Below are 14284 nucleotides of genomic sequence, written 5' to 3'. Positions count from 1 at the left end.
GCCCCAATTATTAATCAGTTATTTAACTCTACTCAATATTGTATTTAGTTTCTAGCCAAAAATTGAAAGAAGAGCAAGCTGGCATTGGTGATTTTCTTTCCCCACTGGGAGTTCTACTGAAAATGGGCCACACACTCACAAAAGTTTGGTTTCCATGAAAATGGAATGTTTTCTGTCATATATGGAAGAAAGGGTTTTTTTTTGTGATCTGGAATAAAAAATGTTATGAAATGGAAGATCTTTAATCTGCAAATTTAACAGAAAAAGCATTGTATCTATCATCTAAAAAATTCCATTTCACAAATTCAATAGAAGGCAGGTTCAACAGCCATAAAATACAATGCTATTAACATTTCACATAACACTTGACTTTTAGTGTGGCAATATTATAAAATGCCATATACAAAATAATGCATTTCCAATTCTGATAGATTAAACTAAAGCTATTTATCTTTTTGTAGTGAAATATACTTACATTTTCTTTAAAATAATATTTAATTAAGTTTTTTGTTTGAAGTTTTATACTCTTTTGAATCTTAAAATTTCTTTGAATATTTAAAATTGTCTTATAAATAAGCTATAGAGGTAATTATTTCAAAATTATTGATTTGGATCACTGATTATTTTTTACTGGGAGGGGTGGGGAAGAGGGCAAGTGATAGATGCAGACAGAAAAAAAGATGTAAGTAGCCAAAATACCATAGATAATTCAGAGTTGGGCACGATGATTTTTAGACTTGCATATGGATAAAATATGGGTCACGGGGAAAATATATACTTTATAAGGGAGAGATGAATTATAAGTTTGTATTTATGATGAAAATTGAAAGTAACTTTTTTAAATATTTCTTTTTTCTTTTCTTTTCTTTTTCTTTCTATATAGCTTTTATTCTTTTTCCTTTACTCTCTCTTCTTTTTGAAGTTAGCTCATATTTTCTTTTACTATTGTAATTAACATTTTCAATAAAATACTTTTAAAAATGAATTTAATCTACTGTAGCCGTGACATTTAGGTTGTTGGAAAAAATGTCCATCTGGGTCTTCAAGTTCCAAGTAGGGAGAAAGACACTGGAAACATGGAAGCTGTTTGGAAAGATGGTTTAATGGTGGACAGGACATGGTTTGAGGTCCTGGGCAATTGAGCACATGGGTGTGTGTGGGTGGGTGAGAGAGAGAGAGAGCTTTATACCCTCTCTTGAGCTTTGAACTTGCTTCCTGTTCCTGTGAAAGAAACGTATTCTGATTGGTTGTCAGACTCCCATGGGGCCATGCAGGGGTAGTTTTGTAGGTTGTCTTGAGTCCCAGGCTTGGTTGAATCTTGCTGGGTGATGTAATGAAGGGGCTTTGGGCAATTCTATTATGGCTTAATGGCTTTGTCCTGGTTTGGATCTTGAGTGAGGGCTAATCCTATCACCCTGGAGCTGAAGGTCTTTTGTAAATAAGATGGCCCAGTCTTTTGTCTTGTAGATAGATTGGCACCAGTCATTCTGGGGTTATTAACAAAGGTGGGGGCTGCTTTTCCAAGAGCATGTTTCTCCTTTTCTCATCCAGGGAGGTATAATATTCTACCTTTTTAATATTTCCTAGAATATTTCATTCTTCTAGGAGAGGGGTGGGTGCTAACTTCCTACAAGGTGATGAATAATAAGTATTTCATGTTTATAGTCAGTCTTGATTATGAAAAAATGTTATTAACTGTGTTGATGTGCCCCAGGGCAGTAATTTATTTATGTGTGTAAATAAAAGAATTAAAGTAAGCATATTTAATTGTATTTCAGTTGCAAGAGAATCAGGATGAAATTGAAAATATGATGAATTCCATTTTCAAAGGAATATTTGTCCATAGATACCGGTAAGAGTAAAAAGACATTGTGAATCCTTATTAGCAATTAAAAATAATATTTCCCCTGTCCTGCTTAAAATTTATCAAATAGATGGAATAAAAACTCCAGGCATTGACATTTTATGAGACTGTGTAGTAAAATAGTTAAAATTGTATTTTAAATTGTTGGATTACAGTCAGGGAGGCCCAGGTTCAAATCCACCTATTGTCATGGAAACATCATGATGGCTTTGGGCCAATCATTTCCTCTTAACCCAGGACGCCCCTTCCCCCCCAAAGTTGCTATTGTGGAGAAAGTTTGAGCAGGGAGTATTATGTATACGGCTCCTGCGAAAGCAGGATATGGAGACTAAGGGATATGCTTAAAACGTCATGGAAAAGATGGATTTTTTTAAAAAAATGCTCTGACATGGGACTTATGGATTGCCTGCTGTGCATTCGAGGAAAGGGTACAAGTACTTTATAGAACTGTAAATTCTTCATTCTTGAATGCTTTAAATCACCTACATGAAATAACTAGTTTCAAATCGTCCTTGCTGATTAGCATTAGAGACAATAAAGGACAAATACCAGTATCATTTAAAGGAGAAAAATGCTAAGAAAAAAATAAGCATCACATTACTGTAATTCTATGCACAAAACTAAAAATACATTTTCACCCTTTTTTTTATATAGTGATGCTATTGCTGAGATTAGAGCTGTTTGTATTGAAGAAATTGGAGTGTGGATGAAAATGTACAGTGATGCCTTCCTGAATGATAGTTATTTAAAATATGTTGGTTGGACACTTCATGACAGAGTAAGTGCTGCATTTCTGTAAATAATGCTATTTTAATTTTTGATGTGAAAGAGAATATTGCTTTCTCACTTTTTCAGCGATATAGTCTATCAAATCCATTTTTGGTTCATTTATATATAACCATTATTGATAAGCTTATGTCTGCTGCAAATTCTTCCGTCTACTTTTTTTCTCCCTTATTCAATATATGAAAACATCTTCATACAACTGAAGTAATGCATTTTGTGTATATCTGTTCATCCTATTTAAACAAAATATCAATGTTGCTACATTGAAAGGAACTAGATTATTCCTGTCTGTAGTTAGCAGTGTGTTACAACAGTCCTTGATAAACAGAAACAAATATTTAATTGCGAGTGCAACTAAAATTTGTACTTGTTTATAATTTATTCTCTATAAAAGGTATAATGCTTTTTGAAAGAACTTAAATAATATTTTTCTTTTAGATTATAGTACTGATCTGAAAACCTATGATGTTGCTTTCTGCTGAGGTTATTTATAGTCCAATTAAAGTTCTAAATCTTGATCAGCAGACAATTTGGACAGTACTATCTCTGTGTGTCAAATCACTTTTCCTAGAGGATTCAGATCTTGGGGGGTGGGGGGGGGTTCCCTTGAAGATTTTGTCTTCTTTTTAAATCCAAAATCAGAAAGGGGACTTTATTTCTATTCATCCAAAATAAGTAGCTTATCATACTATACCAAATCAGCTATTTGGAAAGTAACATTGCTGCCTTTTTATCCCTATTACTTATCCTTCTTGTTTTAAAATTATGACTCTAGCAGCTGACAGGGTGCATGCAAGGAAAATTTTGTTCAGAGGTTTATTTGTTTATATTAAAATATAAAAATTTGAAAGCCAGTGTAGTGGGAACAAAACCTTTTCTGAATCCAAGCCAAAATTGTTATTGGTGATGTCATTATTTTCAGACACATACTGTCACTGTAAAGGCTTGTGTTCTACTGTTGCAAATCATTCCAAATATTTAATAAAAAGACAACTAATAAATAAAAAAGATAATTTTGTGTTACAAAATATTACTGAAAATAATTTATTAAAATGCTGATACATGCTTTTCTACTGTATTTTATTATACAAAGTAAATTTTAATATTTTTTTTTAATTTAGCAAGGTGAAGTGAGGTTGAAATGTCTGAAAGCTTTGCAAAGTTTGTATACCAACAGAGAATTGTTCCCCAAATTGGAGCTATTTACAAATAGATTTAAGGTAAGGGTAAGAGTTATAAAATGCTAAGAAGTTAACTTAAATATAAATGATCATTCTGGTTGCTGAAAAGAACCTTTTATGGCAGTAAATCTTTTAAAATATAACCAATATTTTTTGACTAATACATAGTATAATGTGCTATGCTGCAAATGTGGAATATGTTTTCTTTGAGAAAATTTCTTTGATATATTGATAGATTTCTAAAGCTTATGAACTATATAAATAATAATTATCAGTGATCAAATGTATACATATGAATTGCTACAATGACATAAACTAAACTCTGTCTGGGTTTGTTGGGAGTATTCAGGCACAAGTCTGAAAAATAAATTAGTAGTTGTATAGAAGATGTGATCAGTTGAGATTGTGCTTTCTTTAAATGTTTTTGGCCTGTCGTTTCCTACCTTTTAGTTTGTTTGTTTGGGTCATTAACTCTAACAAACCATCTACAGCAGGGGTCCCCAACCTGTGGGCTGCAGCCCACTACCGGGCCATGGCCTATTCACAACCGGGGAGGATGAGTGGCCCCCCCACCCCTGCTCTGGGCTGCCAACCCAGAAAGGTTGTGGAACTCTGATTTACAGCATGTGAAGTTACCTTCAGAACACTTCACTGTTTCACCTATAATCTTTGCACAACAGTTTTTATTACCACATTCTCAAAATTGAACTGTAACATTTCTAGCTGCATGAAAGCTTCTTTTCTCTGAATGGCAGCTAGGCATATAATTTAAATGACCCAACCAGATGGACAGAGATTGATTTTTCACTGAATCATCGGACACTGAATATGCATCCTTCATGGAATTGCTATTTCTTAATCACTATCTGTACAATCAGAAATCACCTGTTTAGATGATCGTTTATTGAGTAATCCTATTTATGTTTAATACTCTATATCCCATTTGTGTGTGTTCTTCCCATTATATAATGATCAGAATACCCGGGTGCTTTTCATTTCAACCAATAGGAACCAGTCTCTTTATTGGGAGAATAAGTTGGTTTAGACAGTGTGATTGGACTGGGAAAAATCTCCGGTTTATGTCATGCCAATATTTCTCCTGTTCCTTTAGTATATAGATGGTGATTTCTAGGTTTTCTTCATTTTTCAGGTTAGACCACAGTTTTAAATGTAAACATTACCCACACCATATAAACCTCTTCTATGAGTAGTTCCCACACAATTGGGTGTAACAACATTTAAATGAGTCAGCCATCTGCAAAAGGATTCATTTGCATTGAGCAACTAAATCAACCCCTTATCTGAAATTGTGCAGATTCTTTTATTTGAACTTGTGGAGACAGGAGCCTCTTCATAAGTAATTTTGTGGATCCTATGTAAGCATTTGTATTTGTTTCCCACCGATTTATGAATTTCTGTCCTCTATAATGATTCAGGACCATGAAAATTTATAAAATTTATAAAGTTATACTTGCATTGAATATGTGAAAAACATTATTCCACAGAGAAAAGGTTCATTTTAGTAAGTTTTGGAAGAATCCTCATACAACCTAACATTTCCATAGTAGGGCTAGAATTAGCATTACTATAGACATATTCCACACTATAATTTGTTTCAGATGTGGTTTAAACTTACATTTTTCCCAAAGCGTGCTTTTTTCAAGAGGCAACTAGACTTTCTGGTTTTTCTTTGAAGACGTTTTGCTTCTCATCCAAGAAGCTTCTTCAGCTCTGACTGGATGGTAGGGAATGGAAGGATTCGTCTTCAAAGAAAAACAAGAAAGTCCAGTTGCCTCTTGAAAAAACCACCTTTGGGACAACCATGACCTGGACTTCTGTCCTAACCTTTTTATATCTATTTATATCTATAGTACTATGGCATAAAGCAAATGGCTACTTTGTTCAAAAACACAGCTCATTACTTTTAAAGAACTATATTAATTTAATTTTTTCTTTCACTATAACTAAAACTGTTTAGTTCAAAGAGATTTTGTTCATATATTTGACAAGAAAATCTGTAAAATGTCCAATTTTAAGGGGGAGAGCAGTAACTACAAAGCCCTTGTTATCTGTTTTTACATAGAGTTAAAAGACAAATTCTAATTAACTTGATTTTTTTTTTTTTTTTGCTTTAATTTATATGCCGCCATTCTCCGGAGACTCAGGGCGGCTTACAATGCATTAAGCAATAGCCTTCATACTTTTGTATATTTATACAAAGTCAGTTTATTGCCCCCACAATCTGGGTCCTCATTTCACCTACCTTTGAAAGGATGGAAGGCTGAGTCAACCTTGAGCCTGGTGAGATTTGAATTTGCAGTAATTGCAAGCATCAGATGTTAATCTGTTAATAACAGTGCTTTAGTCCACTGTACTACAGGCTCTTCCTGATTAATGTGGGATTATATTCTAAATTTACATAGAGTGATTTTAACTGCTTACTTTATTTGTATTAGAAAAAAATTAATGTTAAATTTATAAAGTATATGTTATCTTTTAAAACATTCTGTTTTTTAAAAGTGATATAAAATTATAATATTAGTACTACCATGTGTATTTTACATCCCCAGATGACATAGTGACAACAGCAATATATATAAGAATTAATTAAAAAATCAACACAATAAAAAGTAGGGATCTGAAATCTAAAAAAATACATTTTGGAGTTAAATAGACATTGACATAATATAATAAGAGTGTTTTGTAGCATACATTGGTGAATTGATGGAACCAATTTATATATTTATTTTCCTGGAATTGAGTGGCAATTATGTAAAACCAAGAAACGATTAAGTTTATTTAGGGAGGTGCCCACAAGTCAGCCAGGTACATACATGCAATAACCCCTAAGCATTCTTTCAGGTTTGGAGCTAAAGCATAATACATTGCAAATTAAAATCTAATGTAATGTAATATAATTAAAACAAATCTGTATTAATTTAATTATTAAAATTAAAAGACCAACTTAAAAACAGGGGCCTGACTATTTGTGAAATATATCTGTAGAGAAAATATATTCCATGTGATTATTAGACAAGGGGTTCTTCACCACTTGCTAAGATCATTATGTAAAATCTACACAGAAAGTTTATAGGATATATTGTATTTATTTTTGAATAATTTCATACTGAATACTGAGTAACATACACCTGTGGCTCTGGAGCCGCATGTGGCTCTTTCACCCCTCTGCTGCAGCTCCCTGTCATTCAAAATATGCGTCACAACCACCGGTGTGTGACACCAGCCAGCACGTGATTTATTGAGCTTTTCAACCCCCGGTTGAAAAGCTCAATAACCATGGATAAATCCAAGAAAAGAAAAATTTCAGAAGAAAACAGAATGTTTAATTCAACTACATATGCTAGTTTTGTGGCTGCTCAAGAAATAGTCAGGCACAGGAAGGTTTTTGTGGCTCCCGGTGTTTTCTTTTCTGTGGGAAACGGGTCCAAATAGCTTTTTGTGTTTAAGGTTGCAGACCCCTGGGTTATGTGGACATCACCTATGATGTTTTTTATTTCTTCTGCCATATATAAGAGTTTTTTTAAGCATTATTTCATGTAATACATTATATAGGAATATTTCATGCATTGTTTTGGAAGAAGTTGCTTATTAAATGTGTGTATATTATGATTCCAATTTCTTCTGGAAACATGTTACATTCTATCATTTCAGGATCGCATTGTATCAATGACACTTGATAAAGAATATGATGTTGCAGTAGAAGCCATTCGGTTAGTCACACTTATACTTCAGTAAGTATGTTTTAACATAGTAGAATTTCCATTCAGCAGCAATATTTTATGCTAACAGTACATTCTCCATCATGTGACCAAAGATGGTTCATTGCTTTATTTACACATTGATGCACTTCTTGAATTATATTTGTACTACACTAATTTTTCAATTCTATTTGCTCATTTAGCCTTTAGATACCACTTTTTAGCATAACTAAGGATCACTGAGAACATTAGGAATATATATATATATATATATATATATATATATATATATATATATATATATATATATTCCCAGGATTCCGGCTGACGTTACAGCGGTATCGGACATGAGCAAGTCTCCGCGTTCCCATGCCGAGTTCTTCCTGTTGGAGGGCTCCAAAAGGAGCTAAAGCCACCCTGTAGAGGTGATGAAGAAAAGAGGGGCGCCCTGTAGTTCAGGGAGAGCAGCACTCTCCTGCTGGACTTAGGGCTTCTTCCCTCTCCCTCAACGAGAAGAAGCAGCCATCGTGGCTGCCACAAAGCTGGGACAGCTGAGGCAACAGAAACGTGCAGGAGAAGTGCAGATGAACAGTGATTGGAGCTGGGTGAGAAGATTCCTTTTTATTTAGGCCCTAACTTTAAAGAAAATAAGAAAGGAAAATCCAGGAAAAGAAACGCCTAGAACTATTTTTTAAAGTGGTGAACTACCATAGAGAGAAAAATCCTAGACCCAAAAGAAAGGAACTAAGGGAACAAAAGCTAAATACCCTTTAAAACAGAAAATTGGACTTTTAAATTGGGCAGGCGTTGTTTTGGAAAGGCATTAAAAATGCTGGACTATCTATTTGAATTTACTTGACTTTGCTTCCATAAACTGAACTAAATTTGGATTAATTAAATCTATAAGACTTGAAACAATGCTAAAACCTAAGCTGGTGAATGGAATATACCAGTGCCATCTACTGGTGAATGGAATATACCAGATCCCTACAAGTTTAGAAAAAACTTTTTGATGAGAGAAATAAATAACATTCATTTGGAGGATTGTGGTGACACTTACTATTCTATAACTAGTTACTTTATGATTACTGGAGACTCTATTATGAGAATAAGGAAGACTTTTTAAGTAAAGCAAAGTTATTTTTGACCTGCAGAAGCTTCCTGGACTACTTAAATGGAATTGATTAATAATCCTGAGATATAAAGGACTATGATTACTGAACTTTCTGAGGAGTAACATTGGATTGGAATATATTGCTTTTGGACTTGAGTAAGAGCAGGACTTATTAAATTAAGATGCTCCATCAGGGGGAAAAGGAGTGAGATTTCAAGAGAAATGGCGTTGATGTTTCAAAGATTAGGGGTACTATGGAAAAGAATCAGAGAGATAAAGTACCTAATGCAAGGCATATATGGGAAAATAGAAAATATGCTACAACTGGTGGTGAACAAAGGTCAAAGAGTCCAGGAAAGAGAGGAGATAGCAGAAAGACAGCAAACCAGCAAACAAAGCAAGAAGATGGGAAGAAGATGATAAAGATAATAATGATTGATGAAATAAACCAAGGGAAAAACACTTTAAGAGATTTAAAAATGGAATTGGATAACCGGGAGTATACTTTTCAAAGGATATTCTTGAGACCTGGCAGTTTAGGAGGATAGAGGTGAGAGAAATATTCAGTCTGAATGGTGAAGATAGAGATATTGATAGAGATAAAGATCCAAGAGAGGAGTATAGGAGGCAAGCCAAAAAACGAATAAGAATTGAAGTATTAAAACGGGCGAGAGATGATGGAGTTATATATATATTCTAATATAATGCTTGTCTGATTAGAAATTTGAATAGAGATAGAAATAAGAATACAAACCTTCATATGAAGCAATAGTTAGATGGAAAGATTGGAGGTTGAAAAAGGGTACTTGAATGGCGTATTGTGACTTTGAACAACTAAATAATGAAGGGCTATGCCTTATATAAACATGTGTATTAATATTAGGATTAGCAATAGTGATCTGATTAGAAGTTAGAATAGAGGTAGAAATAAGAAATAGGAGGAATATTAGCAGATATATTTTTTTCTTTTTATATAATAGAATATAAGTAATAATTTGATGGAAAAGATTAGAGGGGGAAGGATGGCATTACCTCAGATAGCCGGATGTGAGTCCCTCTTTGTGAAGTGGGGTCGGGGGATTCAGATGGGCCTACTGATTGCGTACCTGGCTCCCTGCCACGTAACAACGGTCCTGCCTGAGCTGCTCGACATTATAGCCGGGGTGGCGGTGGAAACCCCCAGACTTATTGTTATGGGGGATTTTAACCTGCCATCCGCTGGTGAGATGTCGGAGACGGCTCGGGAGTTCATGGCTTCCATGACGGCCATGGACCTGTCCCAGGTAGTTCAAGGCCCCACCCACTTGGGGAATCACACTCTGGACTTGATTTTTGTCTCTGATCAGTGGCTGAATGATCTAAGAATAGGGGATATAGACATCAAGCCCTTGTCATGGTCTGATCATTCTCTCCTTCACATGGACTTTCAAGTCACTTCCACCCACCGCAGGGAGACGGAACCAACCAAATGGTTCCGTCCCAGGCGCCTGATGGACCCCGAAAGGCTCCTGATGGAGCTTGGGCCACTTCCTGAGACTCTGGCTCACAACTCGACTGAGGACCTGGTGGTTGCCTGGTACAGGGCGGCTACTGGGGCCTTGGACCGCGTTGTGCCTTTGGGGCCTCTGACCCGATGCCGATCTCGTCTAGCTCCTTGGTTTTCCGAGGAGCTGAGAGAGATGAAGCGTTGGAAAAGACGCCCGGAGAGCGATTGGAGGACAAGCCGATCTGAATCTGACCGAACACAGGTGAGATCTTATATTAAGACCTACCTAGTGGCGATAAGAGCGGTGAAGTCTAGCTACTTCTCCACTCTTATTGCATCTGCAGAGAACCGCCCAGCTGCGCTACTTAGGGTGACCCGCTCCCTACTTCAGGTGGGGGTACGGGAAGATCCCTTAAAGGGTCGAGCTGAGGATTTTGTACAATTCCTGCATGATAAAGTCGCTCAGATTCGGGAAGGCCTGGACTCCGATTGGGTAGATCCAGGGGAGGAGATGGGGGCAGGTCTTGAGAGCGTTATCTGGGAAGAGTTTGACTCTTTGGCTCCTGAGGACATGGACAGGATTCTGGGCAAGCTTAACGCTGCCACATGTTTATTGGACCCGTGTCCCTCTTGGTTGGTACTGGCCTCCCGGGAGGTTACACGAGGCTGGCTCCAGGGGATTATAAATGCTTCTCTGAGTGAGGGTGTCTTTCCCGCCACCTTGAAAGAGGCGATTGTGAAGTCCCTCCTCAAGAAGCCTTCCCTGGACCCGGCTATATTATCAAATTATCGTCCAGTCTCCAATCTTCGCTTTGTTGTGAAGGTTGTTGAGAGTGTGGTGGCGCAACAACTACCCCGATACCTGGATGAAGTTGTCTATCTGGATCCGTTCCAGTCGGGCTTCAGGTCACGATACAGCACGGAAACGGCATTGGTCGCATTGGTGGATGATCTCTGGAGGGCTCGGGACAGAGGTTGCTCCTCTATCCTGGTCCTATTAGATCTCTCAGCGGCTTTTGATACCATCGACCATGATATCTTACTGCACCGGCTGGAGGGGTTAGGAACAGGGGGCACCGTGCTTCGGTGGTTCTCCTCCTTCCTCTCTGACCGTTTGCAGTTTGTGTTGGCAGGGGGGCAGAGGTCGACCTCGAGGCACCTTATTTGTGGGGTGCCGCAAGGGTCAGTCCTCTCACCCCTTCTGTTCAACATTTATGTAAAACCGCTAGGCGAGATCATCCGTGGTTTTGGGGTGAGTGTTCATCAGTATGCTGATGACACACAGCTATACATCTCCACCCCAGACCACCCCAATGATGCCCTTGCTGTGATGTCCCGTTGCCTGGAGGCCGTGCGGATCTGGATGGGGAGAAACAAGGTCAGACTCAACCCCTCTAAGACCGAGTGGCTGTGGCTTCCGGCGTCCCGGTATAGTCAGCTGGTACCATCACTGACAATAGGGGATGAGATCTTGCTCCCCACAGAGAGGGCCCGCAACTTGGGTGTCCTCCTGGATTCACGGTTATCTTTGGAAGATCATTTGACGGCCGTGGCCAGGGGTGCCTTTTATCAGGTTCGCCTGATCCGCCAGTTGCGTCCCTTTCTGGATCGGGACGCCTTGCGCACGGTCACTCATGCCCTAGTTACCTCCCGTATGGACTACTGTAATGCTCTCTACATGGGGCTCCCCTTGAAAAGCACCCGGAGGCTCCAACTGGTCCAGAACGTAGCTGTGTGGGTGATTATGGGCGCAGCTCGTTACGCCCATGTAACACCTCTCCTACACGAGCTGCACTGGCTCCCGGTGGTCTTCCGGGTGCGATTCAAGGTGTTAGTTATCACCTTTAAAGCGCTCCATGGCTTAGGACCTGGGTACCTACGAGACCGTCTTTTGCCACCAATAGCCTCCCACCGACCAGTTCATTCTCACAGGGAGGGACTACTCAGGGTACTGTCAGTCAAATTATGTCGACTGGCGACTCCCAGGGAGAGGGCCTTCTCTGTGGGGGCTCCAACCCTTTGGAATGAACTGCCCCCGGAGATACGGAATATCCCTGATCTCCGTGCTTTCCGCCGTGCCCTCAAGACCCTGATGTTCCAACAGGCGGGGCTAAACATACGAACATGTGAATAATTTTTTAAATGTTATCTAATTCTGGGTTTTATTTAATTGACCAAACTAAGTAATAATTTTAATTAGCAATTTTATGATGTTTTGTGTCTATATTTTTCTTGACTGTACACCGCCTTGAGTCCTACGGGAGAAAGGCGGTATAGAAATATAATTAATAAATAAATAAATAAATAAATAAATAAATAAATAAATAAATAAATAAATAAATAAATAAATAAATAAGTATTCTTACAACCTTATTGGCATTAAAATGGAATATTGAAATATTGAATAATTACTTTTAAAAAACCATGTATATTAATACTAGGATTATATGTTTGATTAATATAATTATTATGATTATCATTATTAATATTTGTATCAAAATGAATTATACCCAGGGGCCACACTGTTCATGTATTGATATTGATGTATATTTAAAAATAAAAAACTAATAAAACATATATATATATATATTATAAACTTACATAAACATATATATATATATATATATATATATATATATATATATATATATATATATCAATTTTCTTACTTCTTCGTAGGGGCTATATATATATATGTGTGTCTTCTTAAGTTTTCGCGGGCGTGTATATGCAAAAAATTAAAATTATTTGTGAGGAATGATGGTGTGAGTGTGCGTTCAGGTAACGATTTGTATGTGGCTTCTTTTGTTAAACACTGTGTCCTAGGGTGCCATCAGGACACAGTGTTTACCAAAAGAAGCCACATACAAATCGTTACCTGAACGCACACTCACACCATCATCCCTCACAAATAAGTTCAGTGGCAAAAACTTTAATCACTAGAACTAAACGTCTAGCAGATGAGGCACATGTACAAACAGAGCTTAAGACCCTCACAGAAGTATTAATGGAAAATGGGTTCCACGAAAATAGAATTAGAACTATAATCCAGCAAGGGACAGTAGGACAGAGCAAAACCCAAGAAGAAGAACAGAATATGGGAACTGCCATCCTGCCCTATATAAAAGGGACCACCGACAAAATTAGTAAGATATTACAGAAACAAAAAATAAAAACAGTGTTCCCGTACATATAGAAAAATATCGATGATGGTGAGAAACCCTAAGGATAAAATTGAGTTGGAAAACCAGGGGATATACGAAGTGCCATGTACCTCCTGTCAGTCATCTTATATTGGACAGACAAATAGACGAATAAGTGTACGTTTAGAAGAACATAAAAATGCAGTGAGGAAAGAAGAGCAAACTTCTTCTTTGGTACAACACATGAAGGCCACGGGACACAATATTGATTTTAATAAAACCAGAACAGTGGCGAAAGAGGAACATCTCAACAAAAGAATAATCAGGGAGGCCATCGAAATTGAAAAGAGGCCGCAGAATATGAACAGACGAGACGACGCCTCTAGGTTATCAAGTATTTGGGGACCTGCACTGAGAGAAACTCGCGTGTTAACATCAGAAGAGAGGCAGAGATTCCAACAAGCAACCAGTGGTGTTGTAAGGCCTGCCAGAATTCTTCCCTCTTTGCAGAAGGTGGCTAGCAATAGGGAGAGAGAGAGGATTGAGCCAGAAGACAGGCTGAGATCTCAACTAACAATCAAGGGTGCTGGGATGCCTACCAGAATCCTTTCCCCTCTACAGCAGACAGATAATAATAGAGAACCTGAGAAAGCTAGGCCTGTAACACGTAGCCAAACAGCCAGGATGAGGAAGCAAGAAGAAAAACTGCTGTCCTCCAATCAGGACACAGAGTTACAGGCTAACCAGCATACGTCAGCAGCAGCAAACATAGAAAAGCGACAGCTCCGACCTCGCAACACACCCATAGCTTCTAAACTAAACAAGAGCCTGAAGATGACAGGGTTGTGAGCCTGTCGAAACGTTGCTAGAAAGAAAAAACTTTTAAGGTACTGGTAGGATTTTAGCTAAGGTTTTAGAGGACCTTGCAGAGTGCTCTGTAAGGATTTTTGGAAGATTTTAAGCTAGGATTTTAACCAGAATTTTAAACATT

The 14284-nt window shown here is 37.6% G+C and overlaps 1 protein-coding gene across 8 annotated transcripts in view; it reads left to right on the top strand.

Annotated features, from left to right (window-relative positions):
* The window catches only part of STAG1 (STAG1 cohesin complex component), a 209895-nt gene that overhangs the window by 149370 nt on the left and 46241 nt on the right, over window positions 1-14284 (top strand). For all 8 annotated transcript variants that reach the window (XM_070946333.1, XM_070946336.1, XM_070946334.1 and 5 more), the window contains 4 exons: window positions 1779-1852; window positions 2519-2642; window positions 3772-3870; window positions 7504-7583. In XM_070946333.1, the coding sequence (XP_070802434.1) occupies window positions 1779-1852; window positions 2519-2642; window positions 3772-3870; window positions 7504-7583 (377 nt within the window). The remainder of the gene's footprint in view (window positions 1-1778; window positions 1853-2518; window positions 2643-3771; window positions 3871-7503; window positions 7584-14284) is intronic.

Source organism: Pituophis catenifer, unplaced genomic scaffold, assembly GCF_029215685.1.
Source record: "Pituophis catenifer annectens isolate HBS135680 unplaced genomic scaffold, rPitCat1.0.hap2 SCAF_6, whole genome shotgun sequence".
Lineage (NCBI taxonomy): Eukaryota > Metazoa > Chordata > Lepidosauria > Squamata > Colubridae > Pituophis > Pituophis catenifer.
This window is presented reverse-complemented; position numbering and strand designations above follow the sequence as displayed.